We start from the raw sequence: 15,036 nt of genomic DNA, 5'->3' as shown, positions 1-15,036 counted from the left end.
ATTCACTTTTTATTCATTTTATTTGCACATCTATTTTATATTAGTATTATTATTATAATCATACTTTTACTCTTATGTTTGCCACATAGGGGCTGTAAAAAAGTTGCACTTTTTGCCAAAAAGTATTAAGGAAAAATCTGCAAATGATTCCTGATCAATTATATGACTGCTTGGAGAATATCTCTGACAGTTCATAAATACCTTTTCCAAACTAATTCTGCATGGAACAAGAATTCCAATAATCGATTTTTCCACTGGCCTATCTTCCTACAAAGCATGCTATTTAAAAATTACACTTGCAAGGACAAAGCAAACCATAAATAATAAAAAAAGCTTGTACAGTCAGGTTAATAGCATACCAAAAGATAGAAAGATCTGAGGTTTCAACCAACATCTCCACCAAAGAATCTACCATTTTTGTGTGGAAAATGATTGTGTTCATCATTTTTCCTAGTTCTCTGTGGTCTGCAAGACCAAGCGAAGCTTTAGAAACGCTGGTGTAGGCCTGGAAAGACAAAACAATTTGTATGTTAGATCAGCAGCTGCTTTTTCTGCAAATTCCACTGCTGTTGCTCAATACCAATGTGAAATACTGTTTGTGCTCTGAGTATTTAAAGACCATGCAGGGATCCTTCTCTTTCCACTAGAGCTTCAAAAAAGCAAACTGCCTTTCAGTGAAGTCTCTAAACAGCTACTGAACATGGTTAATTCACAGATAAACTGCAGAACAAATGTATTGGCAAAACACAAACCTGAAAGCTCTCCTTTACCAGTGTAGGCACATTGAATCACACTCCACACACCCACCAAACAGCTCAGCCTCAACACATTCTATTTCTGAACTGTTACAAACACTTCAAGGGATTTTTCGCAAAAAGTACCCAAAGCAGACAAAGTTATATCAAAACACAGCAGATTATCTCTTCAAATACTTGTCTGATTTCAAGAGCAGGTTATTTTTAGATAGCCTGTCACCAACTTCCAGTGTGAGAGGAATCTAGAACACTAGTAATCTATGAAATGTTTTGGTTTGAAGTTAGTGAAATGTCATGCACATTTACCAGTTCTTACCTGCAATCTAAACCAATCTAATCTCATTCCTCTGAAGTCAAATACCTCTCCATCTTCAACTGCATCAGGGAAAAATACAGAACAGAAAACCCTTAGAAAACAATAACAAATTCAGATACACTATATCAGAACTTCTAAAAACCCTGAAGTAGTAAAGAATTATCTGGGTAATGAACCTCATGTTTTTACCCAAGAATTTGATCCAGTACAGTTGCAGTAAAAGGAATTAAAATATCTAGATATTTTAGATATGCAAATATGTCTAATATGTTTTCTACATTAAAAGGTAGAATTATTATCCAATAGCATTCACTGGAAAAGGGACACACTACAAGAAGCAGATACAGAAATGAAAGAGAAACAAGGGAACAAATGCAGTTTATCTCCTTCTACTGATTATGTGAAACAAATGGGATGAAACTTTTCAAAGGAATCTGCCAGTCTGTTATCAATTTTCCAAGATCATTTAAACTTACCTTGTTTCACACTTAGTGAAGTCATTGTGTTTACAAAAGAGGACATGATGATTGATTCATCCTCTGGGCACACTGAAAGATTCTAAAATAAATGTTGTTGCTATTATTTTTATTATTATTATTATTATTATTATTATTTTTAAACTTGGTTTATGAAACAATGTCAATATCCATACCCCATTTATCAGCTTTACTCTGAAATGTTCAAAAATCTAAAAGAGGTAACTTGATAGGATATTTCAAATAGTGCTATCTAATAGCTCTCACTTTTTAGTTCATTGGTTGATGACAAATACCTAGGAAAGATTGCTTCCAAACCAATATCAGCTCAAAACAGGAAAATCTGTCAGTAAATGTATTATGCTACATCTTCTGTCCTTTTTGCAAATCCTATGGCAGGATATAATGGAGGCCATGGGAGCATCACTTTACTTCCAAAAAAACCCCTCTCTCAATTTTTTTATTAAAAATTCAAATTTATTTTACTAAATATTCAAGTTTTACAAAATGCAACACGAATCTTTTTAGTTTTAGCTACTAATAGGACCACACTTCTGTTAAGTAATGCAATGCAGAAGTTTCTTATAATTCCAGCAATAACTGACATTGAAACCTAAAGGCTGAAAAAATCCAAATTGCTACTCAATCATCTGTCTAATATGGTGCTTGATATCTGTTATGAATTAATGACAACTAAAAGTCAAGCCCATTTTTTCCCCCTTGTTTCAGTTTGGGCTCCATCTAGTGGGGTCACTAGAGAATAAAGCCAAAGCACTTCAGAAAGTTTATAATTTCTTGTTTGGGCCAAATAAGAAAAGATTTCTACACTCCTTCAGTGACAGTACGTGTTGCACTGTCTCTAAACATAACATAATATTATGTTCATAACATTCATATATGAATACTGGAGTATCTAAATTCAGACCACTGATAATGGTATGAAGCTGTACGGGGGAGGTTTAGGTTGGGTATTAGGAAAAGGTTCCTCCATCAGAGGGTGGCTGGGCACTCAGCAGGATCCTAAAGGTTTGGGTCACAGCCCCAAGGTTGCCAGAGCCCAAAGAGCATTTGGACAATGCTCTCAGACATAGGGTGGGATTGTTGGGGTGTCCTGTGCAGATGAGCCTTTGATGAGCCTTCTGGGTCCCTTCCAACTTGGGATATTCCGTGATTCTATACAGAAACCGTAAGTACAACTCTAAATCCCAGAACAAAGCAGTAATTTAATTTTATTCCATAAAGCTCATCAAAATCCACAAACTTGGATGCACTTTATGTCATCATCTTGGACAAAAAGCCCAAAAATGTTAAAATTTGCATTTGAGAACCCAGAACCATGATGTTGCCATACCTGCACGAGCTCATTTAAGACCACTGCATCAAAGCCAGAGAGATACTGGACATAATATCTCTGCATCACTGGTCCATATTTTCTCACATGTGCCCTGAGCTCCTCCATGTAGAATATTAGCTCAGCTATGTGCCTGGATGAAAAGACAAGGAAAAGCTTACAAATATCACTCAAAATATTAATTTCTACCACTGGGAGGCTTCTCAAGGGGATTTCCTCCTATACCTTGCTTTTAAAACAATTGTAAATAGCTAATTTCTGTATGAAAATATTAGTTAATGTTGTAAAAGGATAATTTAGGATAATTTAGGATAAAAAGGATAATTACATAGATACTTTTCTCTGCAAGGTCAAATCCACTCACCAGGACATAAGTTAGCAGGATATCACCATAGTAATCCTCAAAGGTTTGTATAACTATTCAGTTCTTTTTCTGAATAAGAAGCCCTTCTGTACAGCTCAATTTGAAAAAAACCTGTTTTCCTCAAAAAGTGATTAAACTTGAAAAATACAAGTTTAATAAATGTTTTTCTGGTTTTTCGGGTTTTTTTTTTTCCCAAGCCATGAGGATGGTTAAATACTTGCACAGTTTGTTTTAAAGAGGCTTTGGAACCTCCATATTTCCTTAGCACCTAAATCCAGTGAAGATTTAGAAAATCCAAGATTTTCCCAAGGCTCTATAAAAGGCCTTGTGGTTGTTTCTTGCCTAAATTCCTGCAATCTTTCATTCAATCTTGTGTCCAATAACCTTGAGAAGTCTCCTGCCTATCCACACTTGTAAGATCTTACAATCATATTTCTCATTTTTACCATCTGTTTATGCTGACATTAATGCTATATTACATAAATAAAGCTCAGCTGATTTAAAAGACAGTTTTGCTACAAGAGACATTCTACAAATGAACAACTAAAGCTCCCTGAAAGTTTTCTTGCCCTCTTCATTGATTTGAGTAATGCAAAATCAGTGAAGACACAAGAAAAAGCTTTATTTTTGCCTATCCAAAGTTAAAAACCAAAAACTTATATAAAATATTTTTATTTTATAAATTATTTTTCACCGATGTACTCCAATTTCTAGGACAGTTTTCTGTTTTGATGGGACACCTAATATTCCCAAGTAAAAATTTTCTGAACATTCCCAGTTGCTCCATGTGGCCAACTTTTTTTGAGATTCCATTGCCTTCGAATTTATTTTGTCTGTCAAATTCTAGTATTTAAGGTATTGCATTAAAAACTAACATACTTATCTATGAAATCATCTGCACTCTTCTTTGGCATATTATCTGCATGACGAAGAAGCCAAATGATTTCATCACGAGCAAAGGATAACGCCATAAATACAAAAAGTGCCTGGAAAACAAAAAATTATTCACAAGCTTATCAATATACAAAAGAGCTGAACAGTCTGTGCACTCAAGAGGCAACTAGTCTCTAAACCACAAGAAATTAAAAAACTAAATAGGTTTTCTCAGAGTAAAGTGAGGAGTTTCACCCCCCCCCCAAATAAAATAAATATTGGATTTACCATCGAGAAACACACTGGTTTTTGCACAAATGCAAAGAACAAAAGCTGTCATTACCTTGGGACCCAAGAGGCCTGGCTGATCAGACAAGACAGTGGCCAGTTCCTTGAGCGCAGAACGTAAAAACTTGCGTCTCTCTCTATGCATTGAACCGCTGAATCAAAAGAACAGGAATTATCCACCGTGCCAGCCACAGAACACTTGATTTTCAAAAGCATTTAAGACCAAGCATAGGCAGATTATATCAACTTCAAAAGTTCAGAGTTTTGAAGAACGTGGTTCAAAAAATAGGCATCCTCATCACCAACACCGTAAATTCTTGAAGCATCAATAAATTTAAACCCCAGGTTCTCTGCCCCCTCTCTGTGATGTGCATTTGACCACATTAAAGCATTTCTATTTGAGATGCATTCACATTTTGTAATCAGATATAAAACTTAACTAATGAATAAACTCAATGCTTCCATCCTGATAATTTGAAAAATAATCTAAAACTTGGGAAGTTAAAGCAGCAATGACATTAAGCAAATCCAGATTTAAAAGAACAGTATCAGTAAAGGATCCCACTTGAAAATGCACGATTAATTCAGCATTTGACATGCCTTTATAATTTTTTTTAAGAAAATCAATGGTAAAATTTGTCAGAAAAACTTTTTAAGACACTTACGCATGTGAAACAGCAGCTTCTTTGCACTCTCTGATGTCATTGATACGCTTGTTGTAGCTGCAGGTAAAAAGCAATCAGATATGGTGTAAAAATCAATAACACCTTTTACAAAGAGCTGAGTGGGACTTGAGAGGAGCTACAATGTTACAGGATACAGCAGCAAATACACATCAGCTCCTGAGAGCTAAATGCCGAAACTGGACACCCAAACCAAAAATTCCTTCTCCCGAAGCGCTCCTGGTGTTTGCTGGTGGAGATCTTAACTTTGTTTCTGAGTTTTCTGATAATGTACTGCAGAAACAGCGGCAGCAAGATGCAGTTTTTCAAGCAAACTGCACATTTGTAACATTGTTTCTCTTCAGTAAATCAAGATTTGTGGGCGAGATCATTAACCTTAGAGACTTGCCATTTTAGAGACTGATTCACCAGGCTGAGATAAAAAAAGGTGTGGTGGTTCTGAAATCAGGCCCTTAAAACTTATGTGTTAAAGAAACAGTCAAGATAACAAGCAAAAATTTTTGTGTACTTAAGCAGAACTTAAATAAAACGGAAGTAATATATTTGAAACAGTTCTTCAAGAAATATGGTGTTTTTAACAAAGATTCTGAAAGGAGAACAAAAACTTACCCTCTTATGTTTACAAACAAATCTTCTGCAGCTTTGTGAATATGGAACACTTCGTCCCGAAACAGAGCCAAGCAAGAGCTGCTTTGAAGTGCAAGTTTCCAAAGATTCAAAGCTGTAGCATCACTATTTAGGATTCCATGGCACAAAATAAATCCAACTTCAAAAGGTCACATTGATGTATGTCACAAATCAGATGCACAAAGACAGTAAGAGAGCAGTGAGATGATTATGTATTTTCTCTTAAATAGTTTGCATAGATCCTTAATAAACTCTTTAATGGATAACATTTTCTAATATATAAAAAAATACCTCCTCACTTCTAATGGAGGTAATTTTTGCAATATTTTTGTAAAATTAATTACTTCATGCTGATACTACTTTACTATTTTCATCAGAATTACTGAAGCCCTCACTTCCAGTCAAAGTCCAGAACAAACTGATGACACTCTATTCCAGCAGCACATGCTGAATTCTGGTTTCAACTGCATGTTAGTACAAATGTAATTTCATCAAGTTCTCCAGAATCTTATTTGAATACAACAGCTATTGTACAGTACAGAAAGCAAGTAGTCTTTTAAATGTTAACCAATTTTTTTTAATACAATCATGTGCTGTTTCAGAATATTTTACTCACAAATGATCCATTTTTCCATCGCATCCAGAGACAGGTATTCACATGGCATCTGTTAAAAAACACAGTAATTTGTAGCACACTAATTATAAGTACTTCTTAGCAAAAAGGGATGAACAAAACCTTAAATGCTAATGAATCATAGAAGGCTGCTGACCACCAACACTTCAGAAACTGAGGGTTAGAATATTAAGCGAGCTTCCATACCCTCCAACCCCTTGAACAAAATTTGGCAAGTATTTATTTTCAATAAACATTGTTTTTAACAATATTTAAAAATTAAAAGCTTTTGATGGATACTAATCATGACTTGACAGCTGTTAAAGCTTTAATGTTTTTCAGAAAGATAACCATTCGTATCACAACTGAAACAGCAAGTGCAAATGCAAATTTTAAAGGAAGGACCAGTTTGTTTTCCAGTTTCCTCTCAGCAAACACTTGAGAGGGTACACAGGATTCCCCCCATCTAGGACTGCAGAAGTTAACATTGTTTCCCATGAAAGGAAACAAATTAGTGAAACTGAAGGCATGAGTCAATGTAACAGAAACTTTGCTTAATGAGAGAAAACTTTTCTTTCCCCTGTGCTAGTCAGCTTATTCTCTGATTAAAAGTCCCATAGAGGTAATCCAACAACTGTTCTACAGAAAACCTTACTTAGCTCTATCACAGAATGTAAATTAAAAGATCATACTGTGTCTGACTGTGCAGGATTAAGCATTGTACTGGGGGCACTGATGAGGCTCAGTAGTTGTGCGTTTCTCCACTGGTCAGCTGAGAGATTTCGTCGAGGATAGACCATCTGGAGTGAAATCAGAGCATCTGAAAGGGACTAAAAAACAGGCTAACGATTAGTTTGAATGGTTAGTACTATTTTACCATTAGAGCTGTCTCCTCAGCATTATTACTAACAGTCATCAAAACATTTTAGCGAACTAGTTTTGAAAATAAATCTAAGTAAATGCCATTGCATCTAGTTTATTTAACATATAAAAGACTACTCCAGGCTAGAGGAAGGATGAAAGGAAGCAAGAGAGTTTGATTTCTATTATTTTTAGCTAGAGTTACAAGGCTCTGAGTTCAGAATTAGAAGACATGGAAAAAAACCAATAAGGCACAAAAGCCCTCTCACATACAACTGGAAGTTGTTCATTATTTATTCAAGCATCCCAGTTTTTGTGTTACTCCCTTCCCTGCTACTTCCTTTAGTATGTCTTTCCCTCTGGTAGTAAACTGCAATTGTTTAGAGCAGATACGGTCTGGAGGAATATCTCTGTAGTAAATTAAGCTTATCTGGGAAGTGTATCCTAAGTCTTTTCCCTGACTTTTGTACCAATACTGGTGTTTAATGAATCCTCAGGGAGCCAGATGTGAGCAGTGTGAGAGCAGGGAAGGTCACTCAGGCAAAAAAAATCAAAGTTATCTGCCAAAGCTAATGGAAAGGACTAAACAACTGTCCAGTTTGCTGCAAAGCAGTAGGATTGCAGAATGACAACTCAAGTGTGTAGGCCAAGAATATGTTTCTGTAGTATGGCACCTGAAAAGATCCCTGACCCTAATTTATACTTCTAGCACAGAATAAGCACAAGAGCCAAAAATGGACTGAAAAGCATCATTACAAATGTTTGAATGAAAAGATCTGGTCCACTATTAAATACAAGAGCAGAAACAAAGATAATAGTGAGAAGTAAAGCATCTTTGCTAAAATGTAGCAAAGATTACTTGTACATGAGATACTTAGCTAAGGAAGTCTTAACAAGACAGGAATCATGGAGAGGAAAATGTATCAGCAGTAAGATTACAGACAAGTTAGAACTACTGAAAACTATTTCACTTCAGAGCACTTAGGAAAGTAGCTGGAAAACTCTGAACTTCTAGTGACAATGCTGAAAAGCTAAAGGAAATTCAGAAAAATCTCAAGAAAACTAGAGAAGGAAAACACAACTAGTAGCTAAACTTCAAATTAGGTACAGAAAAACCCAAACCGTAAAAACTTTCGGTAGTAACTTAGAATTTAACTTAAGCTACTGTCAAAGATTCCCAAGTAAGTTGCAATTGTTAGGCAATTAATTTGCAAGCACGTAGAAAGTAATATTTGTATAATAGTTGGTCAGTCCTGATCACAGAAATCTAGTTTCCTTTGACAGAGCAGCAAATCTCATAAACAAACGGGAAGTGATAGAACAGGATATACTTTGACTTTGGTGAGGCTTCTGTAACTTTTCCAAGGTATTTTTACATGAAAATACAGCCTAAATAAAACATCACAGAACTGCAGCACAACCAATTGTGTAAGAACAGAAATTTAGAAACATCTGTACACAAAGGATTAAAGGAATCCTTTAACTCAGTGAAGGCCACTGAAGCAGAGCGTCAGCTTTTGAGTACAGGAGCTACTGTTAAAGAGGCAGTGGTGATCCCCCGGATTCCCAGTTTAAGGACAATCCAAAGCAAAACCCCTCAGGTTACAAAATAAAAAATCATATTCATCTAGGATGGCAATCCTGCAAAACAACCAACTTCAGAGAAACATTGTGCATCTCTAATTTCAAGCTACAAGCCTACACAAAACACACAAGTAGCTATCAGCAGGTGATCCACAATTGATTTTGAATTAATTTCGAATCCTTAGTGACTAAAATGGCACCTTACTAACGGGTCTTCTCATTCCCGTGTTTCTGCAGGTTGAGCTTTTTAATAGGGTATCAATCCCTAGCCCTAGACATTCAATGTAAGCAGAAATTTCATGTAAAATTTATACCAAATGGCCTTTGACAAAACAAACTCTTCCATATTTACTTTTTATCTCTGTCACTCCCAATCAAGGTTGCTGCATGCCTGTGAAAAGTAGTTACATACTTTACTGTGAGGTACAAACTCCTCCATCATTTTCTTTAAAGGATTTTCATAATCCACAATCATCTGGCCAAGGCGTGGATATTCTCTGTCACTAAAAGCAACAACAAACAATTCACTGAAGTATAGCTTTTATTATATTATATTTTTTTAAGTATTTATTTTATTATAGCATTGATATTATACACATCTTTAATACAAGAAATTTTTTACCTTGCTCCATGTGTCATTTCATGGGCATAGTTATACAATCCAATGATGGCCTTCCTTTCTTCAATTCGAGACAGCAGTATCATTAGAGTTGTGTAGGTTATAATCAAATCTAGGTAGTTCTTTGTTAAATCAAAGTTTACAGTCTAGAAAGGAACACCAGTAAATTATCATTTAAATACTTTTAGAAACAAGCATACAGCTTTTTCCCTTACAATTTCCACTGATTTTCAGCGTTTTTAAAAAACAACAGGCAGTCTTTTGAACAAATTCTTGTTCTGGTGGCATATGACTGTATAACCTTCATTCATTCATTCAGACTCCCAGAACTGTCGGCACTCATGAAAGCAAAGCATCCAAATAAATCCTTCCAGGCTTAAGTGTCACAGGTTACCTGACATATAGCAAAACTTTTCTTGTTACTAAGCAGTCAGTAGTGCTGTGCCGATTGAACTGCATTTTAATAAGACCCTAATGTAAAAGATTAGCACATATCCCACCAGCCTTGTAACATCATTCCACAGAACACACACCTGTTCCTTTTTCATAGTATGAATCTAAGTTGGCCAAATTATATAATAATAGAATATAGAATATAGAATAATGACAAAAACTAACAAGGTGACATCCAGAACAGTAAGGAAGTTGAAACCAACAGGAAAAGGTCTTGGAGGCTTTCTTTTGGGATTTTAGGGGCTTTTTTCCTAGGTTTATTTGTTTGGGCATTTCGTTTCGTTTTTTGGGGGTTGGGGTTTTTTTGAGGGGAAAGGGTGGGAGTTTTGTTTTAAATATAACACTTTTAGATGCTTTTGTAATTGCTTTAGTCAACCTCAAAAGTGACCTCCTCCCACAGCTTAGGTGGACATCAGTAATAGTCTTGTCTTGTAAGTCTCACAAGGTGTAAGCACACAGATGACTAGGAATTAACTTGCAGATAAAATAAATCAAAAATCACTGAAAAACGTTTATGTCTGGTAACAATACTGTTACTACTGCTCATAAGAAGCCTACTGAGAAAGGTCTATCTCTCTATTATAATAAAGTTAGAAATCTGAATCCTACATTGTTTTAATTTCTCTTGCATTTATAACTAGAGATGCGATGTTTCTTGGACTACCAAAAGCAAGTCCTTCTTCCCACAGAAACATTTTTGCAAATTTAAACCCAGAAACTTACAATATCAAAGAAGACTTGGCAAACATCAATAGTGTTTAGCAGTTCACAGACGTGGTCCTTGAAAAACAAAGGAATAACTTTAGTTTAAAAAGATACAATTAAATTGCATTACTACAATTAAGGTAGTATAAATGTAGAAATGTATAATGTAGAAATGTAGTAATGTAGAAAATTGAGCTTCATTTCCTTTTTATTTGAAGAACAGAGCTTCAAATTCAGCTATTTCATTATACAGTGTTATTTCATAAATAAAATTACAGAAACTAATGTGACAGAACAACTTACACATTTGTAATACCTTACCTTAAATTCCATAACATCAACAAAGGTGAAGTAGTACAATGCCAGGTTCTTCAAAATCTCTGATTTTTCTTTCTGGAGCTGAGCAAGCTGTTGCTAAAAGAGAAACATGCACACTGTTCTTAGAAGATCTTGAGAAGACTGCTGAAAAGTAATACCTGTGAAGCTCAGAGTAACCACCAGGCTATGCAAAGAAGCTGTAACATGGTTTTCTACTACTGAGGTTCTGCGTGTGTCAAATACACACAGAGTTCTCAGCACTGATCATTTTAACAGCCGCCAACTACATTTTGAAGATAAAAGTTACATTAGTACACATTAGTACCAGAGTCATATTGTTTAGCTCAGCTAGAGATGAAAATGGTAGTTAGGAAAAGTGTTACATTATCATATGTATAATTTGCAAAAGCAGACCAGTACATGAGCACAAGTCAGTATGCCAAAACCAAAATAATTATGTTACTTGAAGTGGAAGAAAAAATAAGGTGGCAGGTTACAAACTTTACTACAGAAAAACATTATGCTTTGAAATTCTGAACTTACCAAAAAGAATATCCAGGCAAAGCCACGTTAAGCATGCAAAATAAAATGTAGATACAAACATAAAATACAGTAACGGTTCTTTGACCAGTTCCATATAAACACAATAATACATTCAAACAAAAGCAACAAAATAAAGAAACATAAAAGAAGCGAAACACTAGCATTAGACACTGGTGGATAAAATGGAAGAGGCAAACGTGAATACAAAGGTAAAATAATTCACATGGATATAATTTTGTATATATTTTAAAAAGACAATGAAAAATAATTTATTTTTTAAAGATTTTCCGAAGCAACCAGATTGATCATTTAGACAATTAAGAACACAAAAAAGCAGCTGTTAGTGAGCAGCCACTCTATTTATCTATGTATGGCAGTCTCACATCACTGCAGGTATCCAAATAGTAAACTGGCAATATCCAGCTACAAATTACATCTTCTTCCTGATACAGGAATTGAGTTAAAGCAGTCACAATAGGAAAAAGTGCCCTCCAAAAATCTTCAACATTTTAAATTAAAGATGATCAAATTAAATAACATCTTTTTCTCAACAAGAGGAATCAGTTATAAGACAGAGCAAAAAGTTGCTACAAATTGATTAGCTTATTTTCATGAGAGGTTAGACCTGAGTTAGACCTGCTTCTTTAGCTCACTCTCTTTTATAAAGCTGTGCTCTGTATTCTCAGTTTTATGTAAAGCATCAAAATTCCTCTAAACTCATAAACCTGCCTGGATCACAACTAGGTAGCATATGTAAAATAAGTTTTGCTTCTCTCCTCTGAATTATTAGAGGTGACGAGGACTTTTTAGAAGTCTTGAGCCATAACACTTTCATTTTTTTGCCAAGGAAGACAAGAATAGACAGTTATGAGCAAATCAGAATGGCTACATCATAAAATACTCCTGCCTACTCTTAAATTATTGCAAAGGATTGGACTTTGAATGTCTGCTTATATATTATTTAAGCCTCTTCCACTTAAATAGGCATCAGTCGAGGCTTAATTAAAAGAGCTGCAAGTACATCTCTTTGTTTTGTAACTTGTCCTGATAAATCTCATGCACCAGGAAATAGGTTATTTCCATTGAATCTGCTGCTGTCTAAAAATCTGTTTTCAGCTGCCATGGACTTGTATTTTGATCCTCAGCACGAGGATTAAAGCTGTACCTTTTCTAGTATGTAGCTTTAACATCAGCTGCCTGGAGCTCAGCAGATGAAGCATGCAGCATCACCACACACAGACTCCAGAGCTCCAGGAGGTCTGTGCAGCTCCAGAACACCTTCAGACCAGCTTGTGCCTACACCTGGAACCCCTCCAGAGGAAAGTCTGCTTTCTACTTCCAGGACTGCTTAATCAGTTCTTACACAATGACAGTTCTTACACAATGAAAATTCAGTTAAGATCAGTGGTTTTAATTTTGCACCCTGGCCCTAGGCACTTCAAGATCTTTGCCAGTTTGTAGAAGACTAAGCAGAAATAGGGTTTTTTTCTTCTGTGCAACTAATACAAGTGTGAAGCAGATAAATCTGAAAAGTCCTTTTAAGGATTTTCAGGAAGAGACAAGACGGTGTGATTCAAAGTAAGATTCTTTCTGATGCAGAGAAAAAACAGAACCAGAACTCACTACCACCACACACATGTCTTAACATCATTTTTTCCACTGCAATCCTAACTCATAGTAAGCAAGGTGCAGTGCTGTAGGAGACTGTCAAGATTATAGGTTGCTGTAATAATACACCTATTTTTGGTATAACAAACAGCAACTGAATGTCCACTCCTGCAGGACACCACAATTTCAAGCCAAAATACGTGAAGTGGGGAGAGATGGCAAAAAGGGAGATGCTGCTGGGAACTATGATCACAAAAGAAAGAATAAATTTTCAGAAATTCTGTGAAGCTGTACAGAGTATAGGGAGGTATTTGCCACACTCAGCTAAAGATTATGGAATCACTGCTGTGCATTCTTACCTTGTTACCTACATTCCCAGAAATATTTGCACTTCAGTGATTCTAAAACTTTCCTATAGAGTTAAGATGATCATTCTTTGAACACTGAGTGTTGAAGGGGTGAGTAAACTTTTATTTAAAATAGTAGTACCGAAATAAACCAACATATAAACTGTTACATCAGCGTGGGGCAAATAGTTCAATTTATAGAGCACAGCCTGATCAGTGATGTTTAGAACAGCTTACAAGCTGTGTCTTGGATGTTTGTTTGCTTTTTTTATCATTCAAGAATGTGGGTGTAACCCTTTGCACAACCACAGCATTAAAACTTTCCATTACTAATTTTCTAACATCTGTTTAGAAGTTGCTGGCGTTATATTGATTAGTATTTGGTTTGAGGCTTTTTTCCTTAGCTTCCAATTCATTAATGAAAGTTTTCAATAACAAACCAAAGTAGGTATATCCTAAAATAGTATATACTGAAGAAATAAACATCAAAAGATTGTTTTTCCTATAGCTGACTATACCTTGTAGACTGGTTAGCTGTAAGTGGTTTATTTATTCTTAGAGAATTTGAAGTACAAATGATACCAACAGTATTTTTGTTGAATGAAGTGAATTAGATTTAAGACTTATGAAAACCTGTAGCAATTTCAGCATAATATGGCAAGATAAAAAAACCTCTCAAATAATTATTCTGAGATTACTTCTTTTGTCTATTAACAAAATACCACATCTCTGATCATGTTGGAATATTATTTGTAAGTAAGAAAGAGTGAAGCTAACACTTGTGAATATATTACCTACAGGAGAAGGAACTGATCTTTAATTTGTGCCTTTCCTCTTTTATGTTAAATCTGAAAGATTCTTACACAGTCAATTATGTAAACACAGAAAGTACATTAAAAGAAGCATAAAAAAATAAATTGTAAAGTGCAAGACAGCCTCACTTAAAGATTATATGAACACAATGGCTCAGACAGGGAGAAATGATGCAACCCTGAGATACAAATCATGTGAATAGATACCAATTTAATGTAATGGCTCATGAAAAGTCAGAGACAACTGGAAGAGGTTGTTCAGAGAGTTTTTTGTGTGTAAAAACAAAAGGTACACTTAGTCCTGCAATTTTTTATCAGGTTTATTTGACCGGTAGCAGCAGTATGTGAATAAATATCTTATTTCATGATCTGGAAATAGAGAGTAGGAAGGTGAATTTTCTCCTTCTTATATCAGTGTGATTTTTTCCTGCAAGTCTGATCATTAAACACCTGTATTTGTTTTCTACAATCCAACACCATAGGTATTACCATGTCCTCAGCAAAAATACCATCCACTCAATCTTACCAGCTGGAATATAAGCCCCAAAAACCAGTATTATAGATTCTGACTGTTAAATTTCTGGAGAGAGAGGTAAATCATCACTGCCAATGTTCTTACTGTCATTTGTTATACTCACTATGCTCATCACCTACAGAGGCCTCTAGATGAACATTTGAAAAACTCAAGTAGCTTGAATGAAGTTTTCTGTGTCTACAAAATCCATAGCAGAACACCAGGGGAAGATAGAAGCATTTAATAAAACGAAAAAAAAAAATAGTTTTAAATTCGTTAGATTAACTCTAGCATAATGGATGTGCCCTTGGCTTCCTTATTTCCAA

The 15,036-nt window shown here is 35.2% G+C and overlaps 1 protein-coding gene across 1 annotated transcript in view; it reads right to left on the bottom strand.

Annotated features, from left to right (window-relative positions):
* The window catches only part of LOC136363299 (nck-associated protein 1-like), a 60,348-nt gene that overhangs the window by 27,588 nt on the left and 17,724 nt on the right, over window positions 1-15,036 (bottom strand). The window contains 14 exon segments of the mRNA XM_066322386.1: window positions 360-505; window positions 1,072-1,130; window positions 1,548-1,629; window positions 2,899-3,031; window positions 4,142-4,248; window positions 4,479-4,575; window positions 5,089-5,145; window positions 5,716-5,872; window positions 6,350-6,398; window positions 7,039-7,176; window positions 9,204-9,294; window positions 9,414-9,556; window positions 10,587-10,643; window positions 10,890-10,982. Of these exon segments, the coding sequence (XP_066178483.1) occupies window positions 360-505; window positions 1,072-1,130; window positions 1,548-1,629; window positions 2,899-3,031; window positions 4,142-4,248; window positions 4,479-4,575; window positions 5,089-5,145; window positions 5,716-5,872; window positions 6,350-6,398; window positions 7,039-7,176; window positions 9,204-9,294; window positions 9,414-9,556; window positions 10,587-10,643; window positions 10,890-10,982 (1,409 nt within the window).

The sequence above is a fragment of the Sylvia atricapilla genome, chromosome 7 (assembly GCF_009819655.1).
Source record: "Sylvia atricapilla isolate bSylAtr1 chromosome 7, bSylAtr1.pri, whole genome shotgun sequence".
In the NCBI taxonomy this organism is placed as follows: Eukaryota; Metazoa; Chordata; class Aves; order Passeriformes; family Sylviidae; genus Sylvia; species Sylvia atricapilla.
Note: the sequence above shows the minus strand (reverse complement) of the source record. Positions and strands in the feature narration are given on the sequence as shown.